The 19,889-nt window shown below is 50.2% G+C and overlaps 1 protein-coding gene across 1 annotated transcript in view; it reads right to left on the minus strand.

Annotated features, from left to right (window-relative positions):
- Window positions 1-19,889, minus strand: part of SCFD2 (sec1 family domain containing 2) — a 320,652-nt gene that overhangs the window by 6,800 nt on the left and 293,963 nt on the right. Inside the window, exons 7-8 of the mRNA XM_037134595.2 lie at window positions 17,886-18,020; window positions 4,499-4,618 (exon numbers count right to left, since the gene is read on the minus strand). Of these exons, the coding sequence (XP_036990490.2) occupies window positions 4,499-4,618; window positions 17,886-18,020 (255 nt within the window). The remainder of the gene's footprint in view (window positions 1-4,498; window positions 4,619-17,885; window positions 18,021-19,889) is intronic.

Raw genomic sequence — 19,889 nt, forward strand, 5'->3', positions numbered from 1 at the left:
CTCCCTGTCAGCTTCAGACTAACCCAGAGCCAGGTCTCAGAGCCAGGAGTTAAGTGGCCCTGGACCCCCGGAGTGGTACAAAACTGTGTGTGTGAGCGTATCATTGGGTCTAGTTTTTAAAAAGTTACATCCTCCCCGAATATTTAGCCCTAGGAATGGAGTGCCACGTGAACACGTGGGCAACATGCACGTGCCTACGAAAAGCGGTGGCTGGCTGGGTCACGGTGCCCGCTTGGTCTTCCTATTTCCTGAGCCAGCCCATCCCTCTGTTTGCTGGGAGGGTCCCTCCCTGTTATTTTCCTCCCACAACCCCAGGATTCTGCTGGCTTTCTGGCCACCACCCGGCTACAGAGTTCAGCCTGTGGGGCTGTCTGGGCTTGGAGCCCCGCGCAGGGCTGCGAGGGAGCGAGACAGAGGAGCGAGGGAGCCCGCGGAGCCTCCCCCTGCGCCGTGGCTGTGTGTGGTGGGGCGGGGCGAGCCGCCTCTCTGACCCTTTTGTGCTCAGTCAAGAAAGAAGGCCTTCTCCAACTACCCGCAGTTCCCTTGTCGGCACGTCCACCACCAGCCCAGCCGAGAGTGGAGAAAACACTCCCACTTTAGAGAATGGTACCAGTCCTACGGGAGGAGCAGGTGTGAACACGGTCTCCGATTTCCACTGTTTGGGGCAATCCTTGTCACTTCTGTGAAAGAGAATTCCTTCCCGGATGTGCCATTAATGGATTCTACCAGCCTCCCCCGAAGGGCTGATCCCTTTCCCATTTCAGCCACAGCCTTCTCCTCCACGCCCGTGCCACCCGAAGGAACGTCCCCTCCAGTTATTCCACCACAGCACCTGTGTGCTCCTGGCACTTCTCTCTGGCTGCAGTTTTCGTGTTTCGTGTCTGCCACTCACTGTTAGCGTGTGAGTTCCCCGGAAGCAGGAAATGTCTGGCTTGGCTGCTGCTCCCGCTGCAGCGTGAGGGCCAGGGCCCAACACAGCGCGGATGGGTGATCACCAGTCCACGCTGACACACAGGCCCGCAGCTTCCTGTCCGTGGGGCTGCGCACACTCACGTAGGTATTTAATGGAGAAGATATGGGTGACTAGCAACTGATACAAAAGACAGGTGGTTTCAGTTGTCCGTAATCTCAGTATGAATCAACAAGTTGGTGCGGTCCCCAGAAAAGTCACTTTCATCTATGCTTTACTCACACGAGCGAAGGTTCCAGTGTCCAATATCTGACACCCAATGAACAATCAAGACCCCCAGTGCCAGGCCCTGTTTGAGGTGCAGGAACGAGACAGTGAAGAGTGCAAAGGCCCGAGGCTGGAAGGGCTGGGGTTGGGGTCCTGCGGGGCCTTGCAGGCCGCGGTGGGGATGAGGCCGTGGGCCAAGGCTGCCTCACAGCAGGGCACGGCTCTCAGGTCCATCTGAGTGCAGACAGGGACACCCTGGGGTTGAGGACCGCCACCACAGCAGTGAGGGTACTCTGACCCGTCACAGGAGGGGGTGGGGTGGGGTGGCGAGGCTACTGAGTTTGGAGAAGAGCCGACCTGGGACGGAGATCTGTGGAAGGAGGATGAGCCTGATTTGCTTGTAAATTCCGGGCATCCTGATGCTGGGCCTGCGCTGACGAGTGAGGGCCCCGAGGAGGCTGACTGGGACCCGTCTGGAGGAGGCGCAGAGCGGTCGTATGGATGAAGCCCTGTGAGACTCCAGGGGCTGCCGTGGGAGGGGCAAAGCCTTGTCCCTGGAGATGGTCGTGCAGAGGCTGGATATGAAGACAGAAGGAGTACTGACGTATCGGATACATATACTGTTTCCATTGACGACCAAGTCCGAGTTGCTGTCTTGGTGCCAGAGGTGTCTCTGAGAGTCTCTTGGTGCTGATTCGGTCTAGTCCACACATGTTCCCCAGCATCAGCGAGTCTAAGCACAGGTCGCTGTCACGCGGGTCTAGCTTGTGTGCAGCCAGAGCAGCAACACCCGACTTCTGCGCTCCTGAAGCAGGCGGCTGCTCGTGCCCCAGGTCCGGGCAGAGGGAACTACAGAGTCCGGGCGGCCCGGAGTCTGCGGAGCTCTGATAAAGGGAGATCTGCCTCCACACTCAGCAGGCACACGGGTGATCCACCTCCTCTCAGAAACCTGGAGGTCGAAAGGGCACGAGGAGGAAGAACTTCTTGAAATTTCCCTCCACCTGTTGACTCTTCGGGGGATTTTTTGCACAAAGGACAGGGAGCAGTCAAGGCGGCTCCTTAATCCCAGTATTCTTTGAGATGCTCTCTTTGCAGATGACTGAGTGCAGTCAGGTTGCAGCAAAGCCACGCGGACTCCGGTTTCTGTAGTCAAACTCAGGCCAATGGGCTTTGAAAACGCCTGCATTTTACTCCTTTAGAGTGGGGATTAACATGTCCGTCAGGCTGTTACAATTCGGAACTGTTCTGAAGAGCTAAGAATGTGGTTTGCCATGTTAGGGGCAGTGAGAAGCATGCTTTCTGATCGAAAAATAAAGGTCTTGCCGAAAAGGCAATCGCTCATGAAACAGATCCTTAACGCTGCTGACAGACAGGCTGTCAAATGAGGCAGAATTTACCACGTTATCAGACACTTCACCAGCTATGACCATGACACGTGAGAGTAACAGCAGAAAGGGTCGCAGCCAATGGCTGGTCACTCCCATGCTCAAGAACCTTCTGTAGCCCCCTAGGTACCCAGGTCCCATTTTTCAGCTGGGTGTCTGGAGAACAATGGGGACCAGGTCTCCTCTGCTTCACCAGGTGGCCCACTCCGACAGCACCAAGGCAGTCCTCCTGTAGCCAATCAGGGCAGAGACCTCAGGCTTGGGGAGCTCCTGTGTGTGCTCAGGCCGGGGGAGCCGCAGCCTTTGTCCTCACAGAGCTCACGTTTGCTTGAGGAGACTAGGCTGGTGAGTAGGAAGCAGTGAGCAGGCAGCTTGGTGCTGCACTGCACAGTATGGATTTTGGATGCCAGCAGAGATGCAGGAAAGGCCTGGAACAAGAAGCAGGACTTCACGGAAGGCATGAAGGAGGGCACACTTGGCCGGCTGCTGTTACTGTCACCTGTCATGGTCATAGCTGGTGAAACTTTAGTACTGGGTTGAATTGGGAGACAAAGACACTGCAGCCCCGGCAGCCAGGCCCGGGCTGGGATCCCACCTGGTTTCTGTGCAGTGGTGAGCTTCTGCACAAGCCAGCGGCCCACCTGAAGCACTGGCCGCACCTCTCTGTTTTGCTTTCTCCAAACCACAGAAGGCTGCTCAGCTGCAGGTGGAGGTGGCCCAAAGCTGAAGATAAGGCGCCAGGGGCCAGTCACAACTGGGGGGTGGTGTGGGAGGAGAGTGTGTGAGCAGATGTCCTGGGCTTGCGGATGCCCAGCAGCACAATTCTGAGGTGCGAGAGAGCCACTCCTGGGGCCCTGGGGACCTGGCCTCAGTGACGCACAGCCGCACCACCTCAGCGAGGCACCCTTCCTGGGTTTTCCCCCTCTGCCGTTCTTCTTTTCTGATTCCCTCGCTTCTGCTTCTTGGGATCGCCTCCCATGTAAACCGCCTGCTTGCACATCTCCATCTCAGAGTGCGTTCAGGGTGCGTTCGGGCGAACCCGCCGAAGCAGGGTTTTATGTTACTGAGTTACAGGCTCTGCTTCCCCGACCAGATCACAGCACCACGCCCCAACCCCGCCGAGAGGCAGGGCTCCCCCTTGCCCCTTTCCCCCCCAAAGTCTCTCTTCTCCCTTATCTGTGGCCTCACACCAGGAGCCTCGGCCGCTCCTGCAGAGCAGGCGGGTGGCCTCCCCCGGGGGTGGCTGACAGTGACGGGCCCCCACTGACGGTGGGGCACGTACCACGCACGGGGCTAAGCAGCATATTCTCTCCACTTACTGTTTGTAAGATTCACATCACCTCAGCCCCGTTTCCTAAATCAGAAAACCAAGGGCCTTTCTCTCCTAGATCATCTGGCTAGTGAAAGGCAGAAGTAATGTTCGAACACAGGCCTGTGTAAAATCAAGAGGTCCATGTTCTTAACCACCAGGTCGCTTATTTGGGGAGTGAGGTGGGACCTGACAGGAGGCTATAGAGGAGAAAATTCTACACTCGTCATCGTTTTTGACAATGCACCTTCCCCTGCTCCTCCAGCCAGGTCCTCTGGTTGCCACACCAGGGAGGTCATCCTGGGAGTTATCCTCAAGGACCTGGAGCTGGGAGAGCAGTGACAATGCGTGTGGGACTCAGCGCTGATTGGGCACTAGGGAACATATGCAGGAAATGGGAAGAGGGACAATAGCGTGTCAGCCCTCGAAGCCCAGAAGCAGGAAAGGCCTGTGAAAGGAGAGCGGCCCCTTAACCCCCACAGGGAGGGTGGCTGGCCCGGGGCAGGCAGAAGGAGACAGTGCCTTGGGAAGGAGCAGGTGGCAGAGGAGAAGCCCAGCAAAGGGCCCTCGCCCGCCCTTCCCACTCCTGCCCCAGGACTCTCATTCCTATCACCCATGACTCAGTACCTGGGTTCCTGGCTTCAGGGACAGCACAAGGTCTTTGACCATCTTGGCTTCAGAGACTGTGACTCCGCCCACCACGAAGAGGATCAGGAGGGGGTGGTCGCTGGGATGAGGCCGGCTTACCTGCAAAACAAACCAGCAGCAGCCCCATCAGACACATGGGAGGCCTTGGCACTGCAACCCCCATAAAGCAGGTGAGGTGGGCGACCCTCGGAGAGACTGTGGTTTGTTAGCAATCAGATGTGTGGGTGGTTTGTGAGTCCACAGACCAGGGCGATGCATAAGAGGTCACCTTATTACATCCCTTCAAATAAATATTTTACTGAAAGAGAAGTCCAAGGAGTGGGGGCTGTTAAAGGAGAAGACTGAGGAGCAACGTATCCTTCCTTTTCAGTCTTCCATTCTCAGCATGCACGTGCCCCTTCTCTGTTCCACAGCTGTTTATTTCCTGGGCAGGGCCTGCCACAGGCCTGGATTTACTTGTCTGTTCGTCCCTTGTTGGCTGTCTCCTCTACTAGAACAGGAACTCCACCAGATGGGGACCTGGCCTGCCATTCCCAGCTGAACTTCCAGATTACCTAGTGCAGTGTCTGACACACAGTAGGTGCTTAATAAATGTCTGTGGGATTGATGAATAGTGGAAGCCCTGGGGAGCTGGTGGTGAGGGTGTAAAAGCATGAAAGAGACCAGTGGCCCGGAGGAGCTTGCAGTCTAGTGCAGACTTCACACCCCGAAGGCCTGCAAACCAGCCTTGGCTGAGGACTCACTCACTCTCCACAGGGCGCCCCACTCGAGGCTGTAGGGAATTCCTCCTGGGGACTTAAAGTTTCACCAGTGAGGCAAAGTATGTTCTAAACAAAAATGAGAGTCACTCACGGGAACCTCCCAGGAAATGCAAAATGAACCACACACTGACTGAGTGACTATTAAAGGGGACAAGAGGGGCTCCTGAAGGCAGCAGTTTGGGCCCCATCTGGAAGCCAGAGTTGGTCCGTGGAGGAGTGGCAGGAGAAGAAGGGGTGTGAACTGAGTTCTGGAGGCCAGCGTCCACCAGCGGGGGGAGCAGACTGGCGGCCCAGCCAGGACCTGGAGCATGGGGTCGTTACAGGAGGATGCTGCTGCCTGCTTGCAGGGCCGCTGAAGCCTCCTGACAGAGGGGGTGAGTGCACTCACTAAGTGGCATTCTCCAACGCACATGCCCTGATGGGGGCCACTGGCCAGTCCCTAGGGGTTGCAGGGGTGGGAGGCAGCAGGCTGACCGGAAGCCCATTCCGTTCTCTAACCCCTGCTCTAAATCCTTTCACAATTGGGTTCTTCTGGCTACCTTCCCCGAATATACCCACTTTTCAACATCTTATTTTAAAAACACTTTAAAGATATACATTAAGGGCTTCGAGTTACATAAGTTACTCCCTGGCTTCTGGAGAGGAAATTCAGTATGGGAAAGAAGGGAGAGAGGGAGGCGGGTGGGAGGGAGAGACTGCAAGGGCGATATCTCTAAACTTCAAGACGGGTGCTGGTGAATAAGCACTGGAAAAAATCAGGAAGCTCTCTGATCTTGGAGAAAGCCAGTCACTCCTACTGCCGCCCCCGCTTCCTGCCCTGGAGCTCCCCTGCCCTTGAGCTCCCCTGCCCTTGACCGCACCCATCGGCCTCCCTCTTCTGACCCTCACACCATGCACTCAGGACAGTCCTGCTTTTGCCCCTGTGTCCCTGGAACTGCTCTCACTGAAGTCACCAATGGCCATCATATATCGGACTCAGCAGACACCTGGCCTTCATTTAACTGGTCATTTCTGTGGCATTTGTTACAGCCGATGACGTCCTTCTTGGCTACCATGATAGGACTCTCTTGGATGCCCCTTCCACCTTTCCAATCGTTTCTTCTCAGATTTCTTCATAGTTTCCTTTTTGTTTGGGGGGGGGTCAAGGGGGTCTTCCCTTTTAAATACTGATGTCACTTAGGGCTCCATCTTTGGCCCCTTGCTTTTTTCACATGACATATTATCCCTGAAGGACCTCATCTACTCACATGCCTTCAACAGCATTTTATATACTTCCCAAATCTCTGTCTTTATCGCCAACATCTTGGTTGAGGTCCTGGATGCTTCCCAGCACCCCCAGTCTCAACAGGTTTCACATTCGATGCACAGTCTTCCCCCTCGTCCATTCCTCCTCTTCACCTTCTAACTGCACCTCCACCGGTGCAGTCACTGGAGCCAGATACCTGAGCACCGCTGTCTCGTTCATCTCTCAGGCCAAGTCTGGTTAATTCTGCTCCCCCAAGTTAAATAATCCCTCCTTGATTTACACTGTCCCTGTCCTGGTCAGGCTCATTCCTTCCTCACTAGATTACTGCCATAGCTTTCAAATCATCTCTCTGTCCCATCTCTCACCCCCACCCACTCTCCTCACTCCTGCTTGAGAAAGCTTGCTAAACTGCAAATATCTGTGCCCTGGCCAGTGGCTCAGCTGGTTGGAGCATCACCCCATACACCAGAAAGGCTGTGAGTTTGAGCCCGGTCAGGGTTGTGCATGGGAGGCAACTGATGGATGGTTCTCTCTCACATCAGTGTTTCTCTCCTTGCCCCTCTCTCTTCCTCTCTATCTAAAATCAATAAACATATCCTTGAATGAGGATTAAAAAAATAAAATGCAAATATTTATATATAGTGCCCACTATGTTAACTATTTTTTTGTATTATCTTATTCAATTCTCAAACATCCTAAGGAGGCAAACAAAAGCTTTAGTGGATTTTGCAGACGAAGAGCTTGAACTTAACACACAATGACACAGTGACTGAACTGTGGGACCGGGGCGGAGCCTGGAGCCTGAGATCTAACACCCGTCAGCTCCAGGTCCTGCCCTCATTCTTTCCAGAGGCTCACAGTTCTGAGGATAAAGTTCAAACTCCTTAATTCAGTGCCTAAGGCTCTTTTAACGTGGCTTTGCTTTAAGAGTCTACTTTTATCTCCTCCACACACACACAATTTGCTGGAGCCATTCCCCATAAATTGAGACTTGCCTAAATGCATGGTATTTATTTATTTGTTTTGGAACATTTTGTCAAACATATGACAGTTCCCTAAACATTTGTACTGGAAAGAGCATTTATCACAAGTGTTCAATTCGATTTATTTTCACGAAGTATGTAAACCTGTGTGATCAGCACCCAGATCGAGAAACAGAGAGCTGGGACCCTGGAGACCCCCTATGGCCCCACCTGTCATTCCCTCACCAAGGACAACTAACAGTTGACTTGGAACACCCAACCCTGTACCTTGCTTTTCCCACGCTCCTATGCTCTGAGACTTCCCAGATCGGTAGGAAAGATCTACAGCCCAAGGCACTCACTGGGACCACCGGTGGGTTTTGGCCTCTGTCTGTGCCACGATGTTCCAGTTTTTAAAGAATTTGAATTTCATCTGCATCCTATTTTTTTATGTAACATGCATAGTTTCCTCTGTGTAAAGGACTCTTGCCTCCTCTTTACCTCCTCTCCTCTCGACTCTCTTTAAAAAGCATTTTCTTTCCAGTCTCCACTCCTGCCCCATGACCTAAATCTGTCAGGATCCCCTGCCTTGACCTTGTCAAACTGAACTGGGACCTCGATATATCTGTCTCCTATCCTAGACTGTAGGAGACCAGAGGGTAAGGACTGGTCATTTTTACCTTGGTACTTTTTGGCTCTGAGCATAGACCTATTTTATGGCAAACTTTCAACAAATGTTGCATAAATAAAACCAACGAACGAATGGATGAGACTCACAGGTTAACTGGGCATGCCCCTTTTCTTACAGGTCTTTTAGAAACTCTCTTTGCCTTATATGTGGTTCTTACTGGTTCACTGACCTGAAGTTACTTCCAGCCCTACAAACAATTGTTGTTTCTCACTTAATCCTGGGCCAGAAACTAAACTGGCTGCAGAACTTCAAGTGAACGGTATGTTCTCGAAGGCATATGCTTTCCATAAGAGAGTCTGGACTCTACAGTACATTGCAAGAATCTTGGAAGGATATATTAAAAGATGAAAAGGAAAAAAAGAAATGAACAGCAACAAGAAAGAACCATACCCTGGGGCCAGGGAGTTGAGGGAATGTGGATTTTGGTACAAGTAGATGGGTCTGATTAATACACGTTGCTGTTTGCTATTTTGGTTTCCATTTAGATTTATGTTTTGATACCAGACTTTCCTTTTAGAACATGTCGAGTCAGCAGGCTATTGGACAGTGGAGTCTTTTCCATCAGAATAACACATCTTATAAAGCACAACACACAGCTGAGTCTTGTTTGTATGCGAGCTCACGGCGTAAGGCCCTTTGGAGATGAAAGATTTAAGCATCATTATTGCCACTGCAAATGCACAGATTAAGAAAGCAAGCCAGGCCCTCTGCTCTTTCTTTCATTTCCCGAACTTTCAGTGGCCGTGACTTGAAGACCCCAGTTCTGGTCAGATAAGATCAGTTCTTCCCACCATCCATCCCATCCTTTGAAGCAGAGGCTGCTGAAACCTTCTCTGCAGCTGTGGGCCCCAGAGCGCTCTTTGATGTCCCGGTTGGTTTCCACGAGAAGGGCTTCCGCTTTGTCCTGAGTTCTGGGACTCCTGCTGCCAATTCTCCTCCATTCAGTTCCCCCTCGTGTGTGACTCCCTTGTCTCCAGCACAGGCAGGGGTCAGGCCCCCACGCTGCAACCGTGGGCAAGGAGGTGCCACAGAGGCTTGGGTGCGAAGGGCGCAGGGCCCGAGAACAGCCATGTTGACTTTGAAGATGGTTTGGTAATGGCTGTTCTCCTCACAGGAATTAGTAGGAGCACCGCCATCACCATCAAATGCTTCATGTCCGGTGCTGTGATTTTTTACCTACTCATCGATCCATTGCACAACTATTTACTGGGCGACTCCCAGGAGCCAGACCCTTCTCTAGACATCAGGATTCAGCAGTGAAAAGACTAGAGAGGAATCCCTTCTGTTGGAGAACTCACACTTCAGTTGGGGGGGGGATGATAAAAACAGTAGGTAAGGAGTAAGAAGGACGGTAGTAAGTGCTTGGAGGAAAAACAGCGGGTGGGGCAGGCTTCTCTCGGTGCAGCCCTTAGACTCTGGGAAGTAGGCAGAAGGTCCGTTTCACAGACGGAGACGAGGGAGCCCTAAAGAGGAAAAGGAACGCGTCCTCTCGTGTACTCCCACACCCAGTCACTCAGTCCCGCTGGGGGAACCCGCCGGCACTCACCTCTCCGCTCAGCCCTCCCAGAGTGCCGACTCTCACTCCACCTGCCCTCTCTAGCCCGATGCCAGTCTGGCCTCGCACCCCCCTCTCTCTCTGCTGCCAGGGCAATCTCTATCTAAAAATCTAAACTGCTTATCCAGTCCTAAAACACATGTAGTGGTGCCTCATTGGTTTTGGTAAATTTCTATCCTACAGCCCTTTGTGACATAGCTTCTGCTTATCCGAACCTGTCTTCATATTCTTCCACTCCCGACCAGCCATTCTCAGCTCCAGCCACTCGAAACTACCTGTAATTCCTTCCAGGTACCATGGCGTTTGGTCACTTTGTTCCTAACTCCTGCTGGTCGGACCACACTCACCTCCTCTGAGAAGCTTTGTCTGACTCGGGGCTGCTCCTGCTCCGTGCCCCCCCAGCCCCCCGACACAGCCGTTACCTCTCCTCCCTGCAATCCTCAGTCTGCCAGTCCATCGCCCTAACAAGCTGCGAGCTCCGCAGTGACCTGGTCCACAGCAGGTGGGCATCTTGTTGGCCCCTGTACCCCCTTCACCCACCGCAGGGAAGAGCACACAGGGGAGGCTCTCAGTGAGGGCCCACCAGCAGACGAAGTCTGCACACTGCCCAAACCAAGCTTTTCTTTTTGTTTACTGATACCTACCAAAGCCCATTTCGCTAGAATTTATGGATCATATTTAGCTAATGTTAGACAAGAATCAACCTCTACCTCATAGTATGGAGTATAATTAAGAAGAGAAAATAAAAAACAATGTTATAAGTAGTGTTGCAAACAGAAATTCTAAAATGGGTACTTACTTAGCCAACACACACCAAATGCTGAGATGTTTTCCTCTTGTCAGAAATACCATTAAGTGTAATTGACCTAAGCCAACAGTTCCTCTCTCTGAGTCTTGTTTTTCTTGTGTCAACAGTGAGGAGCTGGAAGAGATGACCTCCAGGCGTGTCCAGCTCTTACAGTCCAAGGATCTGACGTCAAATTTCACCTGACGCCCATGACTTCTGTCCTTGGTCCCTACAGCATACTTCACCACTGCTGTGGATGCTTCTGCAGGTCTTCCCAACCCACATGGGAACAGTCTGCCCAATGGTCTTGGCTATGAGGCAGGCTCCTGGCAGCCATGGAGTTACAGTGTGACCCTGCCCATCAACCGTGGTTGAATAATGGTCTGAGAACGGGTCTCTGACCCTGGCTGGGCCAACTCTACAACCTCCCTGGGAATCAAGGCTTTACCTAAGATAGACAAGGCTGAATCAAAGCTGAGCTCTTAAGAAGAACCAAAAGCTGTGGCGTAGCTCTCCGGCCATTCACCAACAACAGTGGCCGAGCACCTCCCACAGGCCCGGAGCTGCTCTCAGCCTCTCCTGCAGCCTAGAGCAAGTCCCGGAGGCCGGTCTGGACCCCCGGGGCCTCCCAACTCTCAGTCCAGCCCTTCCTGAGGCCCACCGCACCACTGCCCTTGGGCTCCCTGAGACATTCGTGGGTCCTCACAACAAATGATCCTTTCCTTGACTAAGTTAGTGCAGTTTGTTGGCATTTAATTGCGACTGACCCCACGGTTACCAGCAGCTCTTCAGGACCTGCCTCGTGAGCCATTTTCTGCTGCTCCCACGGCAACAGAGCCCTCGTACCAACTCTGATGAGGGGCCCAGAGGCAAGCCCTGGGTCTCCCGGGACTCTTTTTGATAAATCTCTTATTTTTTCCAACTGAACACAGCCATATAAGAAACAGAACAACAACAAAACTTCTTACCAATACAGATAAAAAGAAATAAAATGGCCTCGTGCAATTTTTAGACATAAACCACCCTCCTCACACCGATCCCGGGCGAGAAAACATCTTGACAAATCATGTCCTTTAGTCAAAACAAGCTGGGCCCCCGACACATGGAGTAGATATAAAGGGCGTATTTTCAGGGGACTGAAATCCAAACCACAAATTCCAGAAACGCATTTAAAAAGTGCTGCCTATTAGACATGCTGGTTTAAAATTAAGTTAACGTTGTAGTGAGAGGGGGAAGGTATGCTTCAATTTTATTTATTAGATCACTATCAAGCTTTCCTCTATGGAGATCAAGGTGGTCCGAGAACAAGCATTTGGAGAGAAGACTTGGCTGTTTGACAACTGTCAGCTTCTGCCAAAGCTGTTTCTCTCCAGTCTGATGTCCCCTCCCGCTAGGGCGCTGCCCTTTGAAGCCAACAGCTTTATGTGGCTACCCACCAGCCTCTCCCCCGGTTGCGGAGAGCAGCTGGCTGACTAGAAACACTTTCTTAGAGACACACAGCACTCCTGCCCTGCTCCCGGCTTGTCTGTTTTACCTTAAAGGGCTCGATGGGGCGGACTTGGGAGGGGATGTTCCTGCAGCTCTGTTTCTTATCACTCCTTCACCATTTTTTGAGATTATATTATTAAAAAAGATTATGGGCAAACAGCAGATGGGCCTTTCATTAGCAAAGCCTTTTGGGACTCGCTTGTTTTGAAACCAGGTCAGAAGTGTAAGTGAACTTTCCATCCTCTAGATTGGAGGGGAAAACTCTTAGAATTAGCTAACACTGTCCTCACCGAGCTGGACAATCGAACATATATTTAGATGGAATACATGTTGTATTTTATCCTTACACTCTTGCTCCCTTTTCAAGAGGAAAAGAGTCCGTCCCCTCCCCTTGACCCTGCGAGGGCACCTGCAGCTGTCTGGACACATGGAGTACCGTGGGGGAAACGCAGCGTGACTTCTGCAGCTTCCGTCCGGCCCTGTCTCAGGATGCTTGTCCTCGGAAAATGGCCACCATGCTGTGAGGAAGCACAGACAGGTGGAAAGCCCTGTGTGGAGAGGACCTGAGTCCCTTGGCTCTCAGGCTGTGCTGAGCTAGCAGCTGACAGTCAGCATCAACTTGCCAAGGTGCCATCTTGAAAGCGGATCCTTCCCTGTTGAGCTTTGCCCGGAGTAGAGCTTCATGAACAAAATAAACCATCAATATTCTTTTAAGCCCAATTTTGGAGACGGCTTCTTATGCAGTAACAGATAACCAGAACAGGTGGGGATGAAAAACTTCTCTGGACAGTCTGACGTGTGCAGAAAAGCACGCTAAAGCGGTATAAAGTAAGTGAGTGACTTCAACATGCAGCAGCGTGATGCAGACAGGGCTCGGACTTTGTGAGAACAAGATGCGGCTGCCCTGACTCCCTCTCCCAGAGGATGTATTTGTTGCAGAGAAGCTTAGACACACAGGCATTAAAAAAAAAAAAAAAAGAAAAGAAAACTTTTCCTGTCTGCAGACATTTACATGAATAAGATTGATTTCTGTGAGCTACTTCCAAGAGTCTGGGATGGAGGCCTCCAGTCCCCTGCAGCGTGGAGTCTGTAAGGGGCAACAGCGAAGGCTGGTGGGGCAGAGCTCTCTCCCGGCACAGGGAGACCATGTTTCTGGAGTGTTCCCGGTGGGGTCTGTGTCCTGAGTGGCCAGGGTCTGGTCCCCTGGCCTCTATTCCCTTCAACCATCTTCTTATGGTACACGTAGGGAGTTTCAATAGCTCCTTACAGCTTTGCCCAAGGAGGGGCAGGTTACGTCCCAAGACTGGGGACACACAGTAGAGAAGAAAGGGGGGTGTGGAGAAACATATCACAGCATTATAAACATGACTTTCCACCAGCGTTGCAAAAAAGAACTCTTTGAACTCCACGTCTCTCTGGCAACAGCAAATCAACAGCGAAACGAGAAACTCTTGGGTGTATGTCCTCTGCTATGTGAACCACTGGGTCAGCCAGCAGTCGGTCTGTGTACACCAAATGCCCGAGGGCTAGCTGTGCACAGAGGCACTAAGATACCCAAGGTGGACTTTTTTTTAAGAGTTGTGGTCTGGCCAGGATCACAATCTCGGAAAAATAAGAATAGGAACTACTTAACCAGCACTTACTGTAGGCCAGGCACTGTTCTGAGTGCTCCATATGTATTAACTCGCCATTTAATTCTCATAACAGCACCATAGAGTAAGTACTAGTATTATCCCCACTTCACAGATGAGGAAACTGAGGCACAGAGAGGTTAAATGATGCACCCGAGTCACACAGCTAGCACGTGGTGGAGCTCAAGGTCCAACCCAGACAGGCGTGTGACCACTGTTCCCTACTGCCTCCTGGAAGCAGATACAGGGAGCAGAATAAAGTGTATACTGCCATCAGGCAGCATATACTAGATGGTCTTCCATTATTCACAAAGCCAAACAAAAACATTACAGATGTCAAACAGAGAAGAGGCCCCCTGTCTCCCCCGGTAACACTCATCTCGCTACCGAACCATCTGTTTGGATGTTTCTCCTCTCGAGTCCTTTGAGTTCTCACACTACTAAACCAGCGCCACTCGCTCTGCTGACAAGGACCTTGGGGAAAAAAGATCCGCACGCTGCATGTGGACAAGAGAAAAGACCATCCAGTTTCCTTGACAGACATAGAGTCAGGCTTCTGTCTCCCTCACGCACCTGGGAGCACCGTGGTGAATGGGAGCAAGTGGCTGCTGTGTCTCGGGGGTTACATAATGACGGAAAAATGACCAGCTTCACCTAGCTTAACAGCAGCTGGAAAAGTGGGTCAGGGATTCCTCTGAGGGTCACTGGAGTTGGCTGATGGAGCTGCTGTGCCCTGTGAAGTTGTTGAAATGGAACTTTTGGCTTAAGGGCAGAAAGTTGGAAAGTTGGCTTAAGGTCAGAAAGGTGGCCACTGGGACCGCCCTCCTGACCATCAGTGCATGCCTGCTGGATATACAGCCTATCTGGGACTTGGCCCTACAGGCTGACAATGCAGAAAAAATAATAGACCTAGATCAGCCCTTCAATCTCATAGCCAGAGCTTTTCCATTGTTTTGACCGTGACCAATTGCAAGAATGTATTAAAGTATATGTGTGAATATGTTATTTTTTTTCACCTTGCTAGTCTGTTCTCTTCTTTTCTCATTAAAAAATGCTGATTACAATCCACTGAATTGATACCTTTATCCCTAATGTACCATGGATCATGTTGTACAGTTGGAAAACACTAGTCTGGGAAAAGATACCTAACGTGCATCATTACAAAACAATGCATGGATGGACTCAGAGAAGTGTATACAAAAGGTATAGAGCCCCGAAGAGGATGTTGTTAGGGGCCTGGCAAATCCTTCTTTACGTTCTCTCTATTACGTGCTGTGGACATATGCCTTGTGGCTCAGCCTGTGGGCATGTCTGCCGGCCCCACTTCCTAGCACATCTCTGACCAGCTCCTCAACCCACCCTCGTCCACCCCACAGACTACAGATACTGCCTCTGGGTGGCCTGCGCTAACATCGTCTGTGACACTGTCACAGACGGGACAGGGACAGACCAGTAGCTCAGCCCCCCGTGCAGCTCTACAGCTCTGAGTTCCCTGAGCAAGGGAAGGATCCCACATGGACGCCTTCGTTTCATCAGGCTCTGTCTTTTTTCTTTCAAAAGAATTGATGACATATGAATACTTAACTGCCAAGAAAATGCTTAAAAGCATCCTAGAGCCAAAAAGTGTGGTAAAAAACATAAGCTTTTGAATAAGACCAACCTGGGGACAAATCTCGGGGTCCCATCTCTCCTGTGTGCTCTTTGGAAAACACCTGAGAAAAGAGAAGGGTGCAAGGCGATCCTGGCTTCCTGGAAGTTCACATCTACTGTTTACCCTGTCTGGGCCTCAGTTTCCCCATTGCTAAAGCAGAGATAACAACAGAACCGACCTCCTAGGATTGGCGTGAGGCTTAAATATGGGAACGGCTGATCCCATGATATATGCGGAGCACAAAGGAGCTGCAAAACTTTGGGCAGCAAGTGAGAAACAATGGAGAACAGGACCAGGGGGACAGTAAATAGCCGTGGCCACATGAGATTCCACGTGTGTCCCGCATCTTCTTCCCTCCACTGGTCTTAAAGTGACTAGAGACACCCTCTGCTGATGGCCCCACCTCCATCTCAAAGATGGAGCTCTTCGGGAAACCATAGTTAGTTGCTCAAAGCCCTATTGGTTGTTCCTCTTTATGTTTATTCCAGTTTTGTTGGAATCCTGAACACCTGGGCCAGAGATGACTCTCCCTGCCAAGTTCTGTGGAACAGTGGGAAGAGCCAGACAAGGCACATGCAGAAACAAAACAGAATGACTCTCCATCGGAGCATTGGGATGGGAAGGCCCATTGGCCAGCCCCCCAGTCTCTCCCCACCCCCTGCAGACAGATGAGAGGCCCCTGGCTACTGAGAACAGAGGCCCGGCAGCTGGGGGCTGAGAAATGGATCCTGACAGCTGCTGGGAGAAAGCAAATTCTTTTTTCATACATGCACAACTTGGAAACCTTGCTTTGAGGTTCGTCTTAAGGTGTGGGAGCATTTCTTTATGCCCCTGACTCTAGAGGTTTGGATGGGAGAAGCACAGCAGTGCAGTGCTGGCCCAGGATGGTCCTCACCCTCCTAAGCAAAGCCCACCTTGGGACACTGAAGTTGCAGACACAGGAAGAGCTGCGGAAAACACTCAGTAGCATTGAAAACGGTCATTTTGAAATCTGATGCCTCGTGGCTCATGAGACAGGGATGGAAAACATGAATGGGCAGCCCTCCCGTGGCAGACCCTATGAGCCCTGCAGAGCCGCAATGCCGTTAGCACACCGAAGGCACTGAGAAGCCAGCAGCACAGACTTTTGCATTACTTTGCTGTTCAACCTAGTATTTCTCAAACATACTTGGTCACAGATCCTTTGGCCAAGAACCAAGTTCTTCTGGTGGAGCATCAGTGGAGCATCACTGGACAAAGAGCACAGTCAGGGCCTCCTCCCATGTGCTGTACCTGTGCCTCTCTGCAAGTGAGAAACTTGCGTGGGGAGCAGAGCGCAGGTAGGTTAGAGCTCCGTGTGTGCCCTTGGCCAGACCAGGGCTGGAGCAACCCAACTGGGGAAGGTCACACGGCCATCTGGGCCATCCTCAGACCTTACTGACCAGGGCCTGAAAGTCCACATTTGTTAATTAGTCTCTCTTCAGGGTGAAGTCCAAGCTTACAAATGAGGGATAGGGTACTCAAGTGGAAAAGGTTTGAGACCATGGCTGGCCTAGAAATTTTGGTACAAACCAACCATCATGAAGGGCTACAGAACCACCCTGGGCTTACACTCAACACAGGAGCTCCTGAACACCTTTGAGAAGCTGATCTGTGCTGTGCTATTTAAAGCACACACACACATAGACGAAAAAACACACCAGCCACGCACTGCAACAGAAGTTGATAACTGGGAACAGCAGGAAGGAGACCTACATGTCCATTCCAGCCGTTAACTGTTTTGCTTAAGAGTCTGACTGCTGTCTGGCGTCTGTCCTCTGGCCTTGGAGCGGACCAGTTTTCTGGGCATATGTCCTTACTGAACTCGGAAAGGCCAGCTCTTCTATGTAGATTAATTCATGATTTCAAAGATACTTTGAAGTTGGCAAAACATTCTGTTATTTCCAAGAGTTATTGCAACTGAAATCCTGGCATGGACTGGGAGGTCAGCCTGTAATCTTGTTTACATCCTTTTAAATTCAGAAACTTTATAGTGGGTTAAAAATAGATTGCATCTGCGTACTTTTCCTCCTTTCATCCCCACTGCAAAGGCTGAGCAGTAATTTTGACCTACCCTCAATATCAGCCAGGGAAATTCTAGCACTTGTCAACTGGGAGTCTGTAGGGTCCAAACCAAAGTCCTTTTTAAATGGGTTTTGGGGTGATGCTAATCCTATGACTGAGCAGAGTGAGTCATTATCTTACATAATAACTTCTACAATTAATAACAGATTCTCATTCATCAAGAACAACATACGAGTATACGGATTCATGTTGAGTGAAAATTGGGCCAGGAAGAGAAACATTTTCAATAGTGCCATCCTGGAGGGCTTGGGTCTTTACACAGTGATCAGAAAAGATCACAGCGCTTAGATCGAAAGAGGCTGTAGGAGGCTGAAAGGTCTGGCTACTTTTAACCAAAAATTAAATAAGGATGGCCCGTGATTTCGGAAGAGCCAAAATACTGGACCGCATCTTCTGTGGCCCTCGACAGGCGAGGGGCGTGTCCTGTCAGCATCGTCACGCCCAGCGAAGACAGCATTACATCCAGGACGACCCCTTCGTGGTTACTTTACCTTCATGAACATGCTAAATCCAGTTTTAAGGAGATCAGTGAGGCCTGAAGACATATGTTCAATATCAACCGGATCTGGCCTTTCGGGATTAAATATTTCCTCCACAACCTGCTTTAGCAACGGCTTGTAGGACGCCTGGAAAGACAAAACATTGTGCCGTCAGTAACAGGGTTTGTTTGGGTTGCCTGTGGAAAGGAATGGCTTTATCTGCACCAAATGAAACAAAACAAGTTTATTTTGATACTGAGCACTATCTATGATTTTGTATGTGAAAAGGCAATTATAACAACATTGGGGTTTTGGGTAAAATTTCACCCTGCAGAGAGACTAAATTAACAAATGTAGACCTTTTGGCACTAGTTGTTGTTTCATATACTCCCTCCTACAAGCAAATCTCTCTTACCAGAGCTATAATCATAGAATGACTAGTTTTTCAATGAAGATATAAAGTGATAATTTTATGTGTGAAGTGCATGGGAAAGCAAAGTGTTGCCATTTGATACAGACATATAGATGGTCTCGTTTTTCCTGAACATTGTCCCTCTGCTAGGAATGCGAATGTTTTCCTACAATGTTTTGTTGCTATTCAAATCCGAAGCAACCCCTCCTTCCTCTATAGAGTTCAACTCTAACTACAACTTGGCCAGAAAAAGAAGCCACAGTGCCAAAAAGGAATTTGACCAAGGTCAAGGCTTAGGAGAAGGCAGGCCACATGGTACTATAACCATTTCAGCACAATAGTTGAACTTTTGATAAATAATGCTAAATGCTTTCCTTTTCTGTGACCCGAATAACCTACACACACTTAAGTCATATTTGGAGGCAGCTGCCCCTCATTGCTGCACTTTCTGAGAATATTCCTCCATGTCTCTCCTCAGTTTTCCTTACTACCCAGCTCTTCCCCTCTTCTCTTCCCATCAGCCGGACCCCCTTCCTCCCAGTCCTCTGGCTGCCTCTGCTGTTCCAACTGCATAGGGCACCCGAGCGTGGGGCACAAGGCCAAGAGAAAAAGGAATGTCTTCCCTCCATTCACTCTCCGTGCCTAGTGTATTTCCATTGCGTCTATTATAGGCTCAGAAAAGCCACTGGAGAGATGGCTTGAACTCCAGCTTCTCTCTTTGCCTTGGCCAAACCTCTGAGCTGCCTTTAGCAAATGCGAAGTACATTTGGTTGTACTGACCTTACCTGTAGCTTAATCCTGCCTTTTCTTAATGTCATTTTTTAACTCTTATTTTCCCTTTATTCCTATTTTCTTACCTAAAATATCTTAGAAATAAGGCAGGGTATAAACCATCAAAAGCATGAATAAACATTTAGGTAGAATGCAACTGGCCCGCTTGCCAGGGGTGAGATGCAGGGAAACATCGAGACTGTTCAGCTGAGGGGTACAGCTTTCTTACATTCACAGCCACGTGGACCACTGCATGCCCAGAGATCTCATAGGTTAATGCTTTTGAAAGATAAAGCACTGGGCAGGAACACTAATAAGATAGAAATTAAAACACACATACGCATATACACAAAATGACTCAACCTTCCTCATAATAAAGCGATAGATTTTTTAAAAATTTACCATACGGGCAAAAGTCCAAAGGCTTGAAAATATACTTTCAATGAGGCCATATAGGAAACAAGAAACACATACATGTATCGCTAAGAGGAGGCTAAACTGCTACAATCAATGTGGAGAGCAATTCAGCAATACCTGTTGAAATTATAAATGCATTTGACCCAACAATTTTACTTATAGAAATTTGTTCTGTGAATATGCTAATGTATGCAAATGAGACACACCAAAGGCTGTTTTTCCTTAGTAATAGCAAAAGATTGGAAACAACCCCAGCGCCCGCCCATCACCAGGGAGCTGTTACTGGATGGGGAGCCTCCATAGGGAGGAGAGCTGGAAGGCTGGGGAGGGAAGTTCTGTGTTGACCTGGCAAAAAGCAAGGTGCAAAGCAAAGGGCCAGTGACAAAAACAAGGTGAGAGACAGTGTGCATGGCGGG

This window comes from Artibeus jamaicensis, unplaced genomic scaffold (genome assembly GCF_021234435.1).
Source record: "Artibeus jamaicensis isolate MK-2021 breed Jamaican fruit bat unplaced genomic scaffold, CSHL_Jam_final contig_889, whole genome shotgun sequence".
NCBI classification, from domain to species: Eukaryota; Metazoa; Chordata; class Mammalia; order Chiroptera; family Phyllostomidae; genus Artibeus; species Artibeus jamaicensis.